At 43.5% G+C, this 15,008-nt stretch overlaps 2 protein-coding genes across 2 annotated transcripts; both read right to left on the reverse strand.

Moving 5' to 3' along the window:
- Positions 1–8,244: 8,244 nt before the first annotated feature.
- Positions 8,245–10,751, reverse strand: LOC128298020 (zinc finger protein 160-like). The gene is made up of 5 exons (XM_053033750.1): positions 10,614–10,751; positions 9,792–10,547; positions 9,385–9,732; positions 9,169–9,320; positions 8,245–9,096 (listed from the first exon to the last, which is right to left on the reverse strand). The coding sequence occupies exons 1-5, from the start codon at positions 10,749–10,751 to the stop codon at positions 8,871–8,873; spliced, it is 1,620 nt and encodes a 539-aa protein (XP_052889710.1). The 3' UTR covers positions 8,245–8,870.
- A 263-nt stretch (positions 10,752–11,014) lies between these two features.
- On the reverse strand, positions 11,015–14,954 carry LOC128300738 (zinc finger protein 729-like). The gene is made up of 10 exons (XM_053036914.1): positions 14,718–14,954; positions 13,839–14,648; positions 13,624–13,775; positions 13,331–13,558; positions 13,254–13,286; positions 12,990–13,173; positions 12,135–12,923; positions 11,731–12,075; positions 11,487–11,638; positions 11,015–11,415 (listed from the first exon to the last, which is right to left on the reverse strand). The coding sequence occupies exons 1-10, from the start codon at positions 14,952–14,954 to the stop codon at positions 11,190–11,192; spliced, it is 3,156 nt and encodes a 1,051-aa protein (XP_052892874.1). The 3' UTR covers positions 11,015–11,189.
- Positions 14,955–15,008: the final 54 nt, after the last annotated feature.

A 15,008-nucleotide genomic window follows, 5' to 3' on the forward strand; every position in this document is an offset into this window, starting at 1 on the left:
TTTTCCAGGGGTAGGTTTGTGCCGTTTGCATCCAATGAGACGAATCCGTGCACGTGGTGAGATTAATTTATTATTTACTCCATCATAAGTTCGAACTTCTACTATTATTTGGAGTTATTTGGAGTTGCTAGAATTCTATCGCTGTTTAGTGCATGTATGAGTTTGTTCTATATGCTGATCGCATGATCTGATCACATTTCGATTCGGTGTTATTAAATTCAGATATTCGAATCCGATCTGATCTTGGTAAAATTAGAATCTCGAGGAATCACTAGTCATTGCATCGAATCTGCTACAAGTAGGAACTCCGTGACAAGGACTAAATCAACTATTTACTATTTTATTGGGTTTTGATGTTGTTTAAGTAACAATGAAAAAGAGGTAGGCTTTCAACAACAACAAAAAACTCACCGAAATCTATAGCAGTTAGTACGAACGATAACAAGAGTTCTTCTGTATACGATCACATAACTTACTTCTACCACCGTTTCGAAGCGAGCCAATAATTTGTAGATCAATCCACCGGTATCCTAAAGTTTACTCAATAGATAAGCATTAGCCCAGAGGATCGCTGGTGCTCTCCCGTTCCCATAATCGGAAAACCCATAATTCCTGCGTCCTCAACGTGCCCATTTTGGTTGTTGGCTGTTGCTGTTATTGTTGCTTCTAATTTGGTGTTTGTTTTATCTTCCGCCTGCCATTGTGTGTTTTCCTCTACCATGCTCAACCGGGACCGATCCAAAGGCACCCAAAGCCGCCTAATTAAATTGATAACGTTCCTTTTTTTCCCATCTCTTGCTGGTCCCTAGGTCTAGTTCTTGCTCTCCTTCTTTCCATCCAACAACAATAATAACAAACATCCAACACAATCCTGGTGACATTTAATGTGTCATAAATTACGAGATTTCTCATGCATATTCACACTCTCATCTCAAGATACCCTTCCTCGCTTCCGTGCCTTTTCAGCATCTGTGTGTGTGTGTGTTTTTTTTTTCCTCGTGACCACTTCATCCGCAACCGGTCAATGCTCATAGACCGTTTTCCAAAACGAGCTCACAAATCGTGTCCACCGCTGGCTGACGGCCTGTGAAAGCGTAGGCGAACCCAATCCTCGATCGATTCCACGGCCCGTTGATCGGAATGTGTTTCGAGGCGCGATCGGTTGCCTAAAAGGTCTTTTCGATAACGCTTCGAATCTGCATGTCGTGTGACAGCGCCGTGTCACTTGCCGGTTCGGCGGTGCCGATGGAAATAGAGTCATCATCGTTAGTGTCCACCAGCACTCCGATCCCAACACCAGCACCGGGGCACGGATGATAATGGGCACCGTTTCCAGCCAGCTGATAAGACACCTCTCGTGCCCGAATGTTTGGCGGGCTGCAATGGTTGGAAAATAGTGAAAACACTCACCTAGGCGCGGATGGCTCAATCAAGCGGTTGGCGCTAGAAAACAACAGCCACAGTCGTTTCGCGGCTGATAAATCGGTCGACAGTAGGCAGCGATTAGTTGGAGGTGGTGCTCCGAAACTGGAAGTTAATGCTGTCTTTGTCGGGGTGTTCAAAAGAATCAGCTTAAGTGCAGCATCTAAGCATAATTTATCTTCAAAGAATATCATTGCGTTATGGAACAGACATAAACGTATGACATTATCAGATATGATTTTTAAATGAGAGATTTTCGTCATTGTTTAAATATTCTTTCCAAGATTTGACTTAAATGTAAGTTTCTGAGAGTTACACGAAGTATTTTAAATAACAGAATATAATGGGTCTGTAGCTGATTTCACATCGTGGACGATCGAATTCCAAATAAAAGAAGATACTGTAGGAACTCTGAAAGATTTTGTTCTAGAATTCATTGATCACGTCGCTAATATGACACCAAACAGCTTAATCCTGAATAGAAGTTCTTCAAGACAGCACTAAATAATGCACTATAAGCTAAAAGTCTTCGAAAAAAGCAAATAACAAACTAGAAATAAACATGAAAATACGGAACATAGTACTTATTTAGATCAAATAATATTTAGTTAAAAACACAAAGTAAGATGCACAAAAACACACACCCATGATTCATCCCCATGTGACATCCCAAAGCCATCCAAACAGCCTCAGACATTCGGGAAACGCCGCAAGCTAATGCGCCCAATCGCAACCACAATGTTGTATGAAGTGTCAATGAGCTGTGACGGGTCGGGTTTGCCAGTTTTAAAACTCATTTTCACGCGATCCACCGGCACGGCGGAAGCGGATCATCACGCATCCAAATCGATCCCGATACGAATGATCCGACGGGCGACACACATTAGCTCACCTGATAGCCCCCACGGGGCCAGAGCTTTGTGGCAAAAGTGAACGCAAATCGGCCACAAACAAATGTCCCCTAATTTAGGCATAAATTTTCTGCCCTAATGCTTGCTGCAGTGACTTCTCTTTTTTGTTCCTTGTTGCTTCTCCCGTCTGTATCACTTTAACAACAATTTTGCGGATGCGACAAACGAGAAGATCCCGGTGGCTTTTATTTCTTCTTCTACTACACCACACACCGATTCCAGTTGCACACCGGGATCAAGTGAAGACACGGGACACATTTGCATAAATTGCCCGTTAGCGTACGTTAGCCGGTTCGAATCCCGCCGATCGCCGTAAGCCGTCTGCGGTCGTCGCAGATTTTCCACTCGACCGATAGAGCAGCACACTAGTGGTCGCCATTTTTTTGTTGTTGCTTACCGCGCCAGTTAACATATCAGCACGGAGCCGGGAAGGATCATCTGATAATCCGGCCGAGATTGGTGATCGGATTAGTGTGATTTTGGAGCAATTTTCACGCTTCCAACGCACGGATGACATCTGATAGGAAGCGACAAAATGTTGCGGAAGATAATGATGATGATTGCTTACACCGAGCCGAGGTGACTTTCACCAGACTTCCACTCCCGACGACGTAATAAGCGCGTAAAAATGCATGATTTATCGCGATCGTCTCTTGCCAGGCGAAATCAAGTGTTCAAGGCGGTTTTCCTATCCGATCGTAACACAAACAACGTACGCCTAGCCAAAACACCGCCGCAAGTGTTGCTTTGTCAATCGACCAAATGTTTGGCCGCTAAGTGGAGAAAAAAGGGGATACATCTAATTTATTAATGGGCAGAGATAATCAACCGGTGACCATTAATGGCTGTTCGTTCGGCGATAAATTTTCACTTCACACAGTTTTCGGTGCTGTGCATCCCTGTTTCTTGTGCCTATATGCTTATATATTGAGCTTTGGCTGGTCGTTAGGGTTAGAATTTTCTATTGTCCGAAGCAAGCACCGAAAAACATGCCGACACAAAACACGAACACTGAGACCTATAAATTTCATCCAACTTCTTAATCAAATGGTTCTCCAAGCAAAGTCGACGCATAGGCGAGACTTACCGTTCGAACATGGTCAGTATAAATTTTGCTGCCGGGGATTAGCGTTTTGGAAGTTGGAGGATGTTCTGGGGCAAATAAATAAACGATGCGCGAAGCAAATAAACTAGCATTAATAATGTTGGTACAGCAAAACCCACTAGTTTTGGCACGCTTGTACCGACTGGCTGGTTTACCCGGAAGCGATAATTAAATAGTTTGCAAAATAATTAACTTCAAATATGCGGGATACTCTCTGCAGCTAACACACATCAAAATGTCAATAATGATTATCGTATTGCCGTGACCTTATTATCAATATTTGATAAAAATTAAACAGAGAACTAGTTGAATGACTACTCTTCATGCACAGAACCAGCACAACCGCACAGGCCAAGGGAAGGGGGGGGGGGGGGGGGGGGGGGGTTACATAGGGATCACAAGCTTTTCCAAAAGGCAGGATAAACACCTAGTAGCAACGATTCACAAAAAATCGCAACCAAAATGGGCGCGACAGCGGTGGCGCAGTATTTCAAAATAGATGGCGGGATCCCGTCAGGTCCAGGAACATAGGAAGGTTTAAACCGATCAATCGCCCTCAAGACCAACGACGCATCAATCGACGGAAGATTGGGGACCATTGCATCTATTGGGATATTAGACAGGGCGTCTGCAGTCTGGTTCGCGGCATCAGGATGGAAGGAAGCGGCAAAGAACCGGCCGTTACCGTTGAGCTGGAAAAGTCCGCATCGGTGCATCCCGTCTGCAAACTGGGGGGAAAGCGCAGAACGCGTACGCGGCTTGTAATGCAAAAACGGCAAATCAGGATCCGGTTGGTTGATTAAAGTCCCCGAACAGCAGAATGCCGTCAGGACGGATCACCGCACATATCGAGCCGATGTAGCCGTCAAATTCGTGAAGCGTTGATGCATTCGCGGCAAGCCGAGGGGGTTTATAAACCGCAACTATATAAAGACGAATACAGGCAGTCCCCGAGATACGCGGTTCCTCTTATACGCGGATTCGGAGATACACGGTTTTAGGAAATTCGACAGCTGAGCTAGTTTATAGCACAAAATTCAATCAAAATGGTAAAAAATTGGTCGAAAATACCTTTTTTGTCACATAAAACAATTGTTTTTAACTTATTTTAATGTAATCTTTCTAAAAATCGCCTGATTCGCTGCATAAATTAAGTGCAGAAAAGGAAGTCGACTCTGTGATTTTCAGGCATAAACGAAATTGCACCAGGATTCGACTTACGCAGAAATTCGAGATACGCGGATTTTTCCCGGGTTATAGCGGTCCGCTATAATAGCGTATCTCGGGGACTGCCTGTATTGCCGAACTGCATAACAACACCTGTCAGCTCGAGCGATGAATGCTCCGTGCGGAATTCCCGTGACGTCAGAGAGTGAGAGCAGGCAATCAACACTCCTCCACCGCGAGAGTATGTACTGTTAGCAGCACACCGGTCACATCGGTAAACACGGAAGTTATCGTCAAGCATCAGCGACGAGTAGTTCGTCAGTCTTCGTGCGTAGTACAAGAAGCACATTGCGCAGGAGCAGCAGCGTCTGAACGCGTCCCTGTGAAGCGCGTCGATCGAAAGATTAATTACACGTGAAATAAGTGTTCTTAGTGCAGTAATGTAGTGAAGTGAAGTGTTTGGTGCAGTTTAAGAGTGACAGTACTATTGTTTAGTGGCGGGCCCTCGATAAGGGTCTAAATAACTACAATAGTTTCATCCAACATGCGGTCGCATTGTGTGGAACCGGGTGCCGGCTCAACGCGAGCAGGTGTGCGTGCGTTAAGATGGCGGCCAGTGGTAAAAGGTGTGAATGTCATAGAGCAGCAATCTGTGGTAAGTGGTGCGTGCATCATAAAGCGGTGGCCGGTAGTGTTTGGTGTGCGTGTGGAGATTGATGAGTTCGGATCATTAGCCGTCAGCTCGTTACGTAAAGATGGGGGTGGTGGGATGCAGGTGCGAATTGTTCTCGCACCGTCCTCTTGTTAAGACAAAACATTTGCTCCACGTGTCACTAAATCAGGTACTAAACGAGATGCCAGTAGGCAACCGTGCGGGGAGTGAAGATCCACACGATAAACAACCGAGAGAACATGGATTGCAAACTGCGTCTACGAGCCGTGTAATGAGCATAATTTATCCATAAAGGACGCGTAATTTATTCACGGTTGTCACCAACTTCCAAGCTTCCCTTTTGGTCCACAGAGGCTTCTTATCGTACAGTAAAAAAAAAACATCTCAATAATCAGTGTTCTCTTTCGCCGTCTTCTCGCATGGAAGCGCTATCGTTACGTTTCCATTAATTCATAAAACATAATTTATTTCCCACCATCATGGACCTGGCAGGAATGAAGCACTGGGAAGCGATTTTTGCGCTCACACTCGGCAAACCATTCTACCACGAGCCGAAGCTAGGACACCAGCTGGAACACCATGCCGAGCATTCCAACCGTACTGGCGGCCAGCCCTTTTTGCTGAAGGTGTTAAAATTAGTGTCCCAACCCTGGGACAGCGGTTGAGGGAAGGAAACCTCCGAAAGGATTCCAGCCAGAAATCGATCGTGATTCCATTCGCCTGCGTTTGCATTATACGCGTGCGCCTTAATGCTCTGACCGGCTGCGTATGTGCGCCCGGTAAGCTTGTGTCGTGTAATGTCATTTTTTATCTAGATTTATGAGACTACGATTACGTGCGCACAACGCAAAGCGACCAACCGAAAAAAAATCCGATTTGCCCACGATACATATTGAAGCTGTGCCTACATTGCAAACGCACATCATCGCCATTCGTTTCGATTCGGTAAGCAGGCAAGAAAAATATCGCGATCTTTAGCACACAAACCCCGAGCTCGGGTGTTGATATTCGGTGAATTTGGGCTTGGACTCGTTTGTGCAGCCTGTCCGATATCACCAGGACATCCCGGAAGCAAGATGCGCACAGCATGGTGCCTGCTCCCGAACCTTCGTAATGCGCCCCGGGAGTGAAGTTTGGTTTGTTGGTTTTTGTTGAGCGTTGTTTGAAAGCTTTACAAATTCCGGGAGCACCATACTTTTTTGCCTGTGCTGTCCGAAACCATCCTCCGTGGTGAGAAGGATGCGGCAATAAGATTAAAATCTTGCTGCTTCTCATGCACGTACTTAGTAATGATTTAGTAGCATCATCCTTTAGCGAAAGCTGGCGACAAGATCGAACGTGCGCGTGTACGTAAGGATGGGGGACATCACAGACAAAGGGGCTCCCATTGGGGTGCGAAGTTAAGCTGCTCACGGTGCGCATGACGTGTTAATTGAGGATGAAACGATGCGACTCCGCGATTTGGTGCTCCCAGCAGGCCAACAACGCACCCTCGTATTCACGATCGAAGCCTTCGGATGACATCCTAATTATATTCTTTTGTCCGAGTCATTTTTCGCACCGGCTCCTACGATGACTGCTGCTTCCTTATTTCAAATGTGTGAATTTTTGTGACTCTACATACCTGTGCTAACAGACGATACCACTCGCAGAGATTTTTGTTTTCAGTTGACAGCTAATGATCTTCAACTAACGACTTCCATGGTGCACCAAGATCCATCGACATTTTGCGTGGGTGCACTGAGTGATTTGACCGTTAAGACGTTATCGTTTGTTACGTTTCTTTCCGCATCGTTAATTGATTACTGTTAACGACTACTTGTAACAAAACGGCAAACAAAGAAGTGCCTTAAGTGGTGTGAGAATTATTGGATGGGAATTTCACAAATTTTAGAGTTTGAAAACATCGACAAAAGCTTGATTGCGGTCAAGCTTTTAACGGCTGTACGACCTATTATGGACAAAGCTTTATGATCCCGGGCTCCAAAACAACCGCTGCACCACAGCTATACACGGCTGGGGGAATCAGACCTACTACTGACGGTTCAATCAGGAATCATGTATCTCTGCAAACAAGCCCCATCCGCGATACCCACCGAGTGACGATTTTAAGACTCACGATCAACGTAATTAGTTGAAGTTTTCGCGTGTTGATCTGCACACCATGCCAATGGGATGTCTTGTTTTCGCCTGTTCACTTCCCCGCTCTAACGTCCACCAGAACTCACGGGCAGGTCAGTGTCTGGGGAGGATATCAACATTTGACACCGATGCACCGAAGCGGTTGGGGAAGCAACCAACCCCAGACACCTTTGTGAATCGGTGTCGGCCATCCAGACCATCACATTAACGGCCAATAAACGGATGCAACCGAGATCCTTCCCCAGCAACCCAGCAGTGCATATCCAGCCAATGCACATTCGTGCAACCATTAAATCGCAAAATTTACTGCTATATATGCGATCTTTCATTTTGATTGATTTTAATGGGCCATCACGCTCAGCCGCTACGTTTTGGTGATCGTTCGGTGTTTGCATAGCGATGCTTGTTCCCCGAGGGAAGGCACGATGTACGCATGACGATGAGTTTTGATTATCTGGCGTCAGAAACGACATACGATTGGGATTGTCGATGAAACCATGCTACGGACACGACGGATGGATTGCAGTCGTACGGAGGCCCGTTTGATTGAATTGTTAAACGCGCCGTTTAAGACATTTCCTGCAGAAATGATGACAGCTGCGCTTCATGCTGCGCGCTGAACGTCCCTGCAGGTTTGGCGATAGACTCATTTCCGATATATGAGTTGTGTGAGTTGTATGTTAACATCATAATAATTTACCAAAAGATTACCAACATGGTGTGTCTGTATGGCGTAATAAAAACTATTACAACGTTTTTAATTTTATTTTCGTTGATTTAACTATTTCTTCTGTTACGATTTTATTTTCATATCTTTAATCTGTTTAGGTACGTATTACTTACGTATAGTAAAGCGTATCTCGGCCTGATGCAGGAATCCTCTAAACAGCCCACGGTCGAGTGTGCTTCGTCTGCCTGGTTTCTGACGAATGCTTCGACGCCATCACTCCGTTTTCATTTGGACCTAACACTGTCCATGTGGACGGGCTACCCAAAAGGACTTTACGAACTGAGACGTCCAGTACCATTGGAAAGACATTATCAGCCCATTAGAATTATGCCAGGTGAGTCAGATTTTCTGATTGTTCCACACATACGTAACCTAAAATACTTCTAAGCATGTTCCTCTCGGCCCTAAGAGAGTTTCGTCAACTTTGAACAAAGATCATGTTCCAGTTGTATTAGCAACCATATAACTTATATACAGTCCCAACTTTGTTAGTCAGGATGGATGTTTTCGGTAGAGAATTTTTCTCAGAATTTTGGGTAATATTCGGGGTGTAAAGTTTCGGTACGAAGGAGACTCAGACACATTTTCTCACGTAGACAACTGTCTTCAACATGTCTTGCATTGTACTACGTGGTCTGGCGTTATACAAGCTTTGTTAAAGGAGCGGTTCCTCCGAATATCAACCTACCACTATCTCTTAGCAGATCAGCCTTTGAGTTGCTACAGATTGACTTTCTTCGCTTCTGGATGATTTTGTCGGATGTGAATACTTAGCACGTCTTTGTACCGATAGGATTTTTCACAGTGTGGACATGGGAAAACAATCCCGCTGTGGGTCAGCTGATGGGAATTTCGACCGTGTCTGCTCTTAAATCGTTTGGGACATTGATTGCATGCATAAGGTTGCTCTGTCGAGTGAACCAGTTGATGCTTTACCAGGCTCGACCTGCAAGAAAATAAACCAATCGTGACAATTGAACTCAAGTTGAGCATCTTCACGCATTGCTCCAATACTCACTTCACCTTAAACAGTTTCCCACACGTTTCACAATCGTACTTTCGCTCATTGCTGTGAACACGTGCCGTGTGGCTTCGTAATCCACTTCGATGGTTGAACTTCTTTGAACATTCACTGCAATCAAATGTGTTACCGATTCCATGGACCCTGAGCTGCAAATAGCCGGGGTATAAATAAATGAGTAATGTGTTCCATGTTCGAGGCATGCTCGCTTACCATGTGAGATCTGTGAGAACTAGGATACTTGAATCCTATGTTGCATAAATCGCACGATTTCACCTCCCGCTGCAAGTGCACCGAATGCACATGACGGGTCAAGTTGGTACGATCCACCATTTCGATCGGACAGTGGGGACAAGGATACTTTTTCTCTTGCGTGTGAGTTTGCATGTGCGTAGCGATATTGGTCACCATGGCGCCACAAGTGCCACAGAGTTGCTTTGGCTTCTTTTTTATGCAATCCGTTTTGTGGTACCGCCGTACATGGATATTGTAAGTACGTATGTGCGTGAACTTCTTCGAACAATTTTTACATTCATATTCGCCGGCGCTGTGCTGAGAGGCCTATAACAAACAAGGTTACTTGAAGGGTACGTTTGTCGAATATCGTTTACCAATCTTACCATATGGTTCTTGTAGGAGTTGTAATTAACAAATCCTGATCCACATATTTCACATGTTTTGCAAATTTCCTTCAGATGAACAGCCTTGATATGTATGTTTAAGTTGGATCGCATACTCATTTTGTGTGGACAGTAAGGGCAAGCGAATTTCTTTTCCTTCGTATGCCTTAGCAAATGACTTTTCAAATCCGATACCATCTTCCCGCAGGTGTCACAGCGGCGATACTTACGAACAGTCTTTGATCTTGTGCTTTTTGGATTAACAGAAGGCTTACTTCTTGCAAGCTTACGCGGCGAAATCTTTTCATATTGTTCCTCAATGTTTTGAATGGCGCTTTTGGTATCGTCATCGTCTTCAATGGATTTGTTCAGCTCATTATACGTAAGTGCATCGCTATGCTGCTCACATTTGGCATCGAATCCATCATCGCCGCTAGCATCATCATCCGGCGGTTCTCCCAATTCAAACTCCACATTGGATTCTTCGTCATTTTCATCTGCTGACGAATCTTCTATTTTATGAACGTTTTTTATATCCACTATCTCGAATTCTATAGACGATTCATACTGCTCTACCGGTGATTCCGCGGTTGCACTATCGTTTTCTTTGCGGAAACATTCTCTACTATTACCCGTGAAAATCCGTCTAAATTGAGCATCATTGCTCAAGCACACTGTGCGAAACAAGACGCACTTTTTCAGCTTGTTAGCGCAGTCGATACAAATCGTGTAGCATACATTTTCTTCTCGGAATAACTGCAAACGAAGCTAAGGGATGTTACTATACAACGTATGATACGTACCAAAGCCGAACCTACATACCTCAAGGCCGGTAAATCGTTCTATATCTTCCTCAGTTATTGAAGATTCGGTTAAGCAGGACATCGGAAATAAAACATCATTGTCGTCGCACAAACAGAGCCGACAAATGGTATTAATTTCACAGATATTGTTCGTCATCGCACGCAGGATAAGAATTTGTTTACCAACAGCATTTGGTGTTGCTCTTCGAAATGTCATTTCGGGAACGGCATTAAGCCGCGTTTCTACGAACGCTTGCTATAAATGGTCAAGCGCACTGAATCTCTTTTACCATATTCATACATTTATGATATAACAAAAAGTGTATTAAATTGAATAGAGATTTACCAATTTTCAATTATATTTCTCTGATGTTCATAATTCAATTCAATGTTACTTGTTTTACAAATTGTCTCAATGTTTCTGGTAATGTGTATGCATTTGAAGTAATAAGTAGTGAAAGTATCAGTAGATGAATCCTCGGAGCGTGAGGACTATTTAAATGTTTTAAACATAGACGTTAGTTATATAATTTTCAAGAGCGATTTCTCTAAATATCAACGCACCGTAACCTCAAAAGGATAATTCTGCGTACTGTTACGTATCGACAGTCATTGTTTCCGGATGTTTCTGGCGGATGTGCGTATCAAGCACACTTTTGTACCGATAGGACTTATCACAGTGTTTACATGAAAAAACAATACCAGTGTGGGTCAGTTGATGCGTCCTTCGAGAATTTTTGCTTTTAAATCGTTTAGGACACTGGCTGCACGCATAAGGTTGTTCTGTTGAGTGGACCATCTGATGCCGTTGTAGGTGGCTCCTGCAAGTGCAAAGCAGTCGAATTGTGAACACAATTGTACTTGATGATGTTTAAAACAATTGTTTGCTCACCCAATCTTAAACTCCATACCACATATTTTGCATGCAAATTTTCGCAGATTACTGTGCGCACGTGCTACGTGGCTTTCCAATCCGCTTCGATGGTTGAACTTTCTTGGACACTGTTTACAATCGAACGTGTTACCGATACCATGTTCTCTGAGCTATCGTGCATAACAATCATAATCGGAGAGTAGATTAAAGTGTTAATTAAGGTATACGATGCTATTGACAAGCTTGAGACACGCTTGCTTACCATGTGAGATTTGTAAGAGACATCATACTTGAATCCTATGTTGCATATTTCGCACGATTTCACGGACTTCTTCAAATGCACCGATTGTACGTGACGAGCCAAATTTCCAGAATCTACCATTTCGATCGAGCAGTGGGGACAGGGATACTTTTTTTCTTGCGTATGACTTTGTATGTGCCTAGAAATATATGTCACCCGAGCGCCACAAATGACACAAAGTTTCTTCGGTCTCTTCGGTCGATCCTTCCTATGGGCACGCCGTAAATGAATATTGAAAAGTTTTCTCTGTGAGAACTTCTTTGAACATGTTTCACATTCATATTCACCCGCTCCGTGCTTGGATGTCTAAAGGAAAGCGTCAGGTGAGCTGAGACAGAACTTAGCATAACACTTATGAAACTTACCATATGCTTGGTATAGGTTATCTGACTAAAAAAATCTATTCCACATATTTCACAGCTTTTGCTCACTTCCTTCCGATGATCCGTCTTGATGTGTGTATTTAAATGTTTTTGGTAACGTGTTTTGTGTGGACAGTATGGGCAAGCGAATTTCTCATCATTTGCATGAGATCGCAAATGGGTTTTTATATACAATACTGTCTTCCCACAGATATCACAACGGGTATATGCACGACCTGTCTTTGATTTTGTGATGTTAGAGATTGACGGAGTTGTGCTTTTTAGCCGTTTGTGCGAAGAATCCTTCACTTCTACATCATCTGCTTCCTCCTCGGTTATTTGGCTGATGCCTTTGGTATCGTCATCGTCGTCTTCAACGGTATTTATGACCGCACTATTCGTTAGTATATAGCTATGCTGTTCACTTTTGACCTCGAATCCATCGTCACCGCTAGCGTTACGCTCACCAACCGGTGGATCTTCTGATGTTAATTTCACCTTGGATTCCTTGCCATTTTCGACGATCGACAATTGTTCTATTTTATGAACGTTTTTAATATCCACTATCTCGAATTCTACTGAGGATTCATTATGTTCTACCGCTGATTCCACGGTTACACTATCGTTTTCTGTGCTGAAACATTCCTTTCCATTGCTCCCAATGCACACCGCAAACATCAGCTTAAATTGAGCATCATTGCTCAAGCACACTGAGCGAAACAAGACGCACTTTTTCAGCTTGTTAGCGCAGTCGATACAAATCGTGTAGCATACATTTTCTTCTCGGAATAACTGCAAACGAAGCAAAGGGATGTTACTATACAACGTATGATACGTACCAAAGCCGAACCTACATACCTCAAGGCCGGTAAATCGTTCTATATCTTCCTCAGTTATTGAAGAATCGGATAAGCAGGACATCGGAAATAAAACCTCATTGTCGTCGCACAAACAGAGCCGACAAATGGTATTAATTTCACAGATATTGTTCGTCATCGCACGCAGGATAAGAATTTGTTTACCAACAGCATTTGGTGTTGCTCTTCGAAATGTCATTTCGGGAACGGCATTAAGCCGCGTTTCTACGAACGCGTGCTATAAATGGTCAAGTGCTATTTAAACTCTTTGATCATGTTCGTACATTTCCGTTCCAAGCTGTCCATTTTAAAAATTTATTCTTCAGGTATTAATTCTTCAACTATTGGTCGTTTCGTAAATTCTCCTTCGTATGAACCTTCTTCATGTGCGCATTTAGTAAGGATTTGTAGCGATAGCTCTTATGACACAAGGTGCACGCGAAAACTACACCTTTGTGTACCAGCATGTGAGTTCTGTGAGCGTTAGGGCTCTTAAAACGTTTTGGACAAAAGGTGCAAGCGAACGGCTTCTCGTTCGAATGAACTCTGCTGTGATCCTTTAGACCCTTCCTGCAAATGAGTACAAACAATGCGATTAGGAATTGAGCAATTGTAGCACATTCAATAATCCTCACTTGTCTTCAAACTTCATTCCACAAATTGGACACTCGCAGTTGCTTTCAGCATTATGCTTACGATTGTTATGGCCTCTCAAGCCACCCGGATGACGAAACTTCAGGTTACATATTTTACATACGTACCATTCTCCTACATTATGTTGCGCGCGCTGCAATAATTCAATAATGTTTCATAAAAACCATCCAATACATAATCGAATTCAAATACAAACCATGTGCGCTGCGTAGCCCGATATGTGTGTAAAGTCTCGACTGCATAATTCACAAGATTTCACCACTTTCTTCAGATGAACAGCCTCCACGTGCAATTTTAAATAAGATTTGCGACTACAAGTCATTGAACAATGATCACAGGCGTACTTTTGCTCTTTCGTGTGCGACACAATATGATCCGGAAGATATTGCACTAGCTTCCCACACACTGGACACAACTGCTTTTGTATTGTTGGTCTGGATAATTGTTGCTTTCTAGGGTATTTCTTATTCAATTTAGCCTCTCTACTTTTCCCGGTTATACGAGATGTGGTATTTGGTACACTTCGCTCAGCTATCTTTCTTCGCTTATCATTTGTAAAAGAATCAATTACTGTCGGTTCGTCGTGTTGTTGATCTGCTACAGATGCGGGCGATACCGAAATGTCCAACTCGGTGCGATTGGATTGCAAATCCGTTTGTACGATGATTTCAACCACTTCCTCATCAATATCCGAATTTTCAACGCTCTTTTCACCAACAACTTCCTCTGCATGATCGTCGAACGTTGACTCCACGTATGTAATTGTAAAGTTATCATCAACGACATTTTTGTACTGTTCGTTATTTGCTTCCGTACGAACTATTGTGGAATGTACCATTTTCTCCTTAATCCTTATTACAGCTTCGCAACCGTGTTCTCTAATCGTTCGAACCATTTTCCTAAATCGTACATCATTGGTCATACAGCAGGCGCGGAACGCCGTAAACTTTAGCAACTTGTTATGACAATCTTCGCAAATAACGCACGACATGTTTTCGTCTTCAATCTGTAATTAAGTTGAAAAAGAAACCCAATTTAGCTAGGGCGAAGAAATGATAGTCCCCATTCCACTTACACGAATTCCCGTGAATCGCTCAATATCGTCAATGGTCAGCGTGGCATCGATTATTTTCGATGTAGGCAATAGATTGGCATCATTGCCCGATAAACAAAGTCTGCAAAAACTATTAATTTCGCGTGAAAAGCTCGCCATTTCGCACAGAAAAACTGTTTGTTTGTACACAACAGATGCTTTCCCTTCCTTTTCGGACGCGTCGTGGTTGTCAAAATGCGGCCTACGGTATTTTGACATCTCTGACAAGAGGAGCTTTTTGAACAGACAGTCGGCAGCCAGTTGGACAGCACA

This window comes from Anopheles moucheti, chromosome 2, assembly GCF_943734755.1.
Source record: "Anopheles moucheti chromosome 2, idAnoMoucSN_F20_07, whole genome shotgun sequence".
Taxonomy (NCBI): Eukaryota; Metazoa; Arthropoda; class Insecta; order Diptera; family Culicidae; genus Anopheles; species Anopheles moucheti.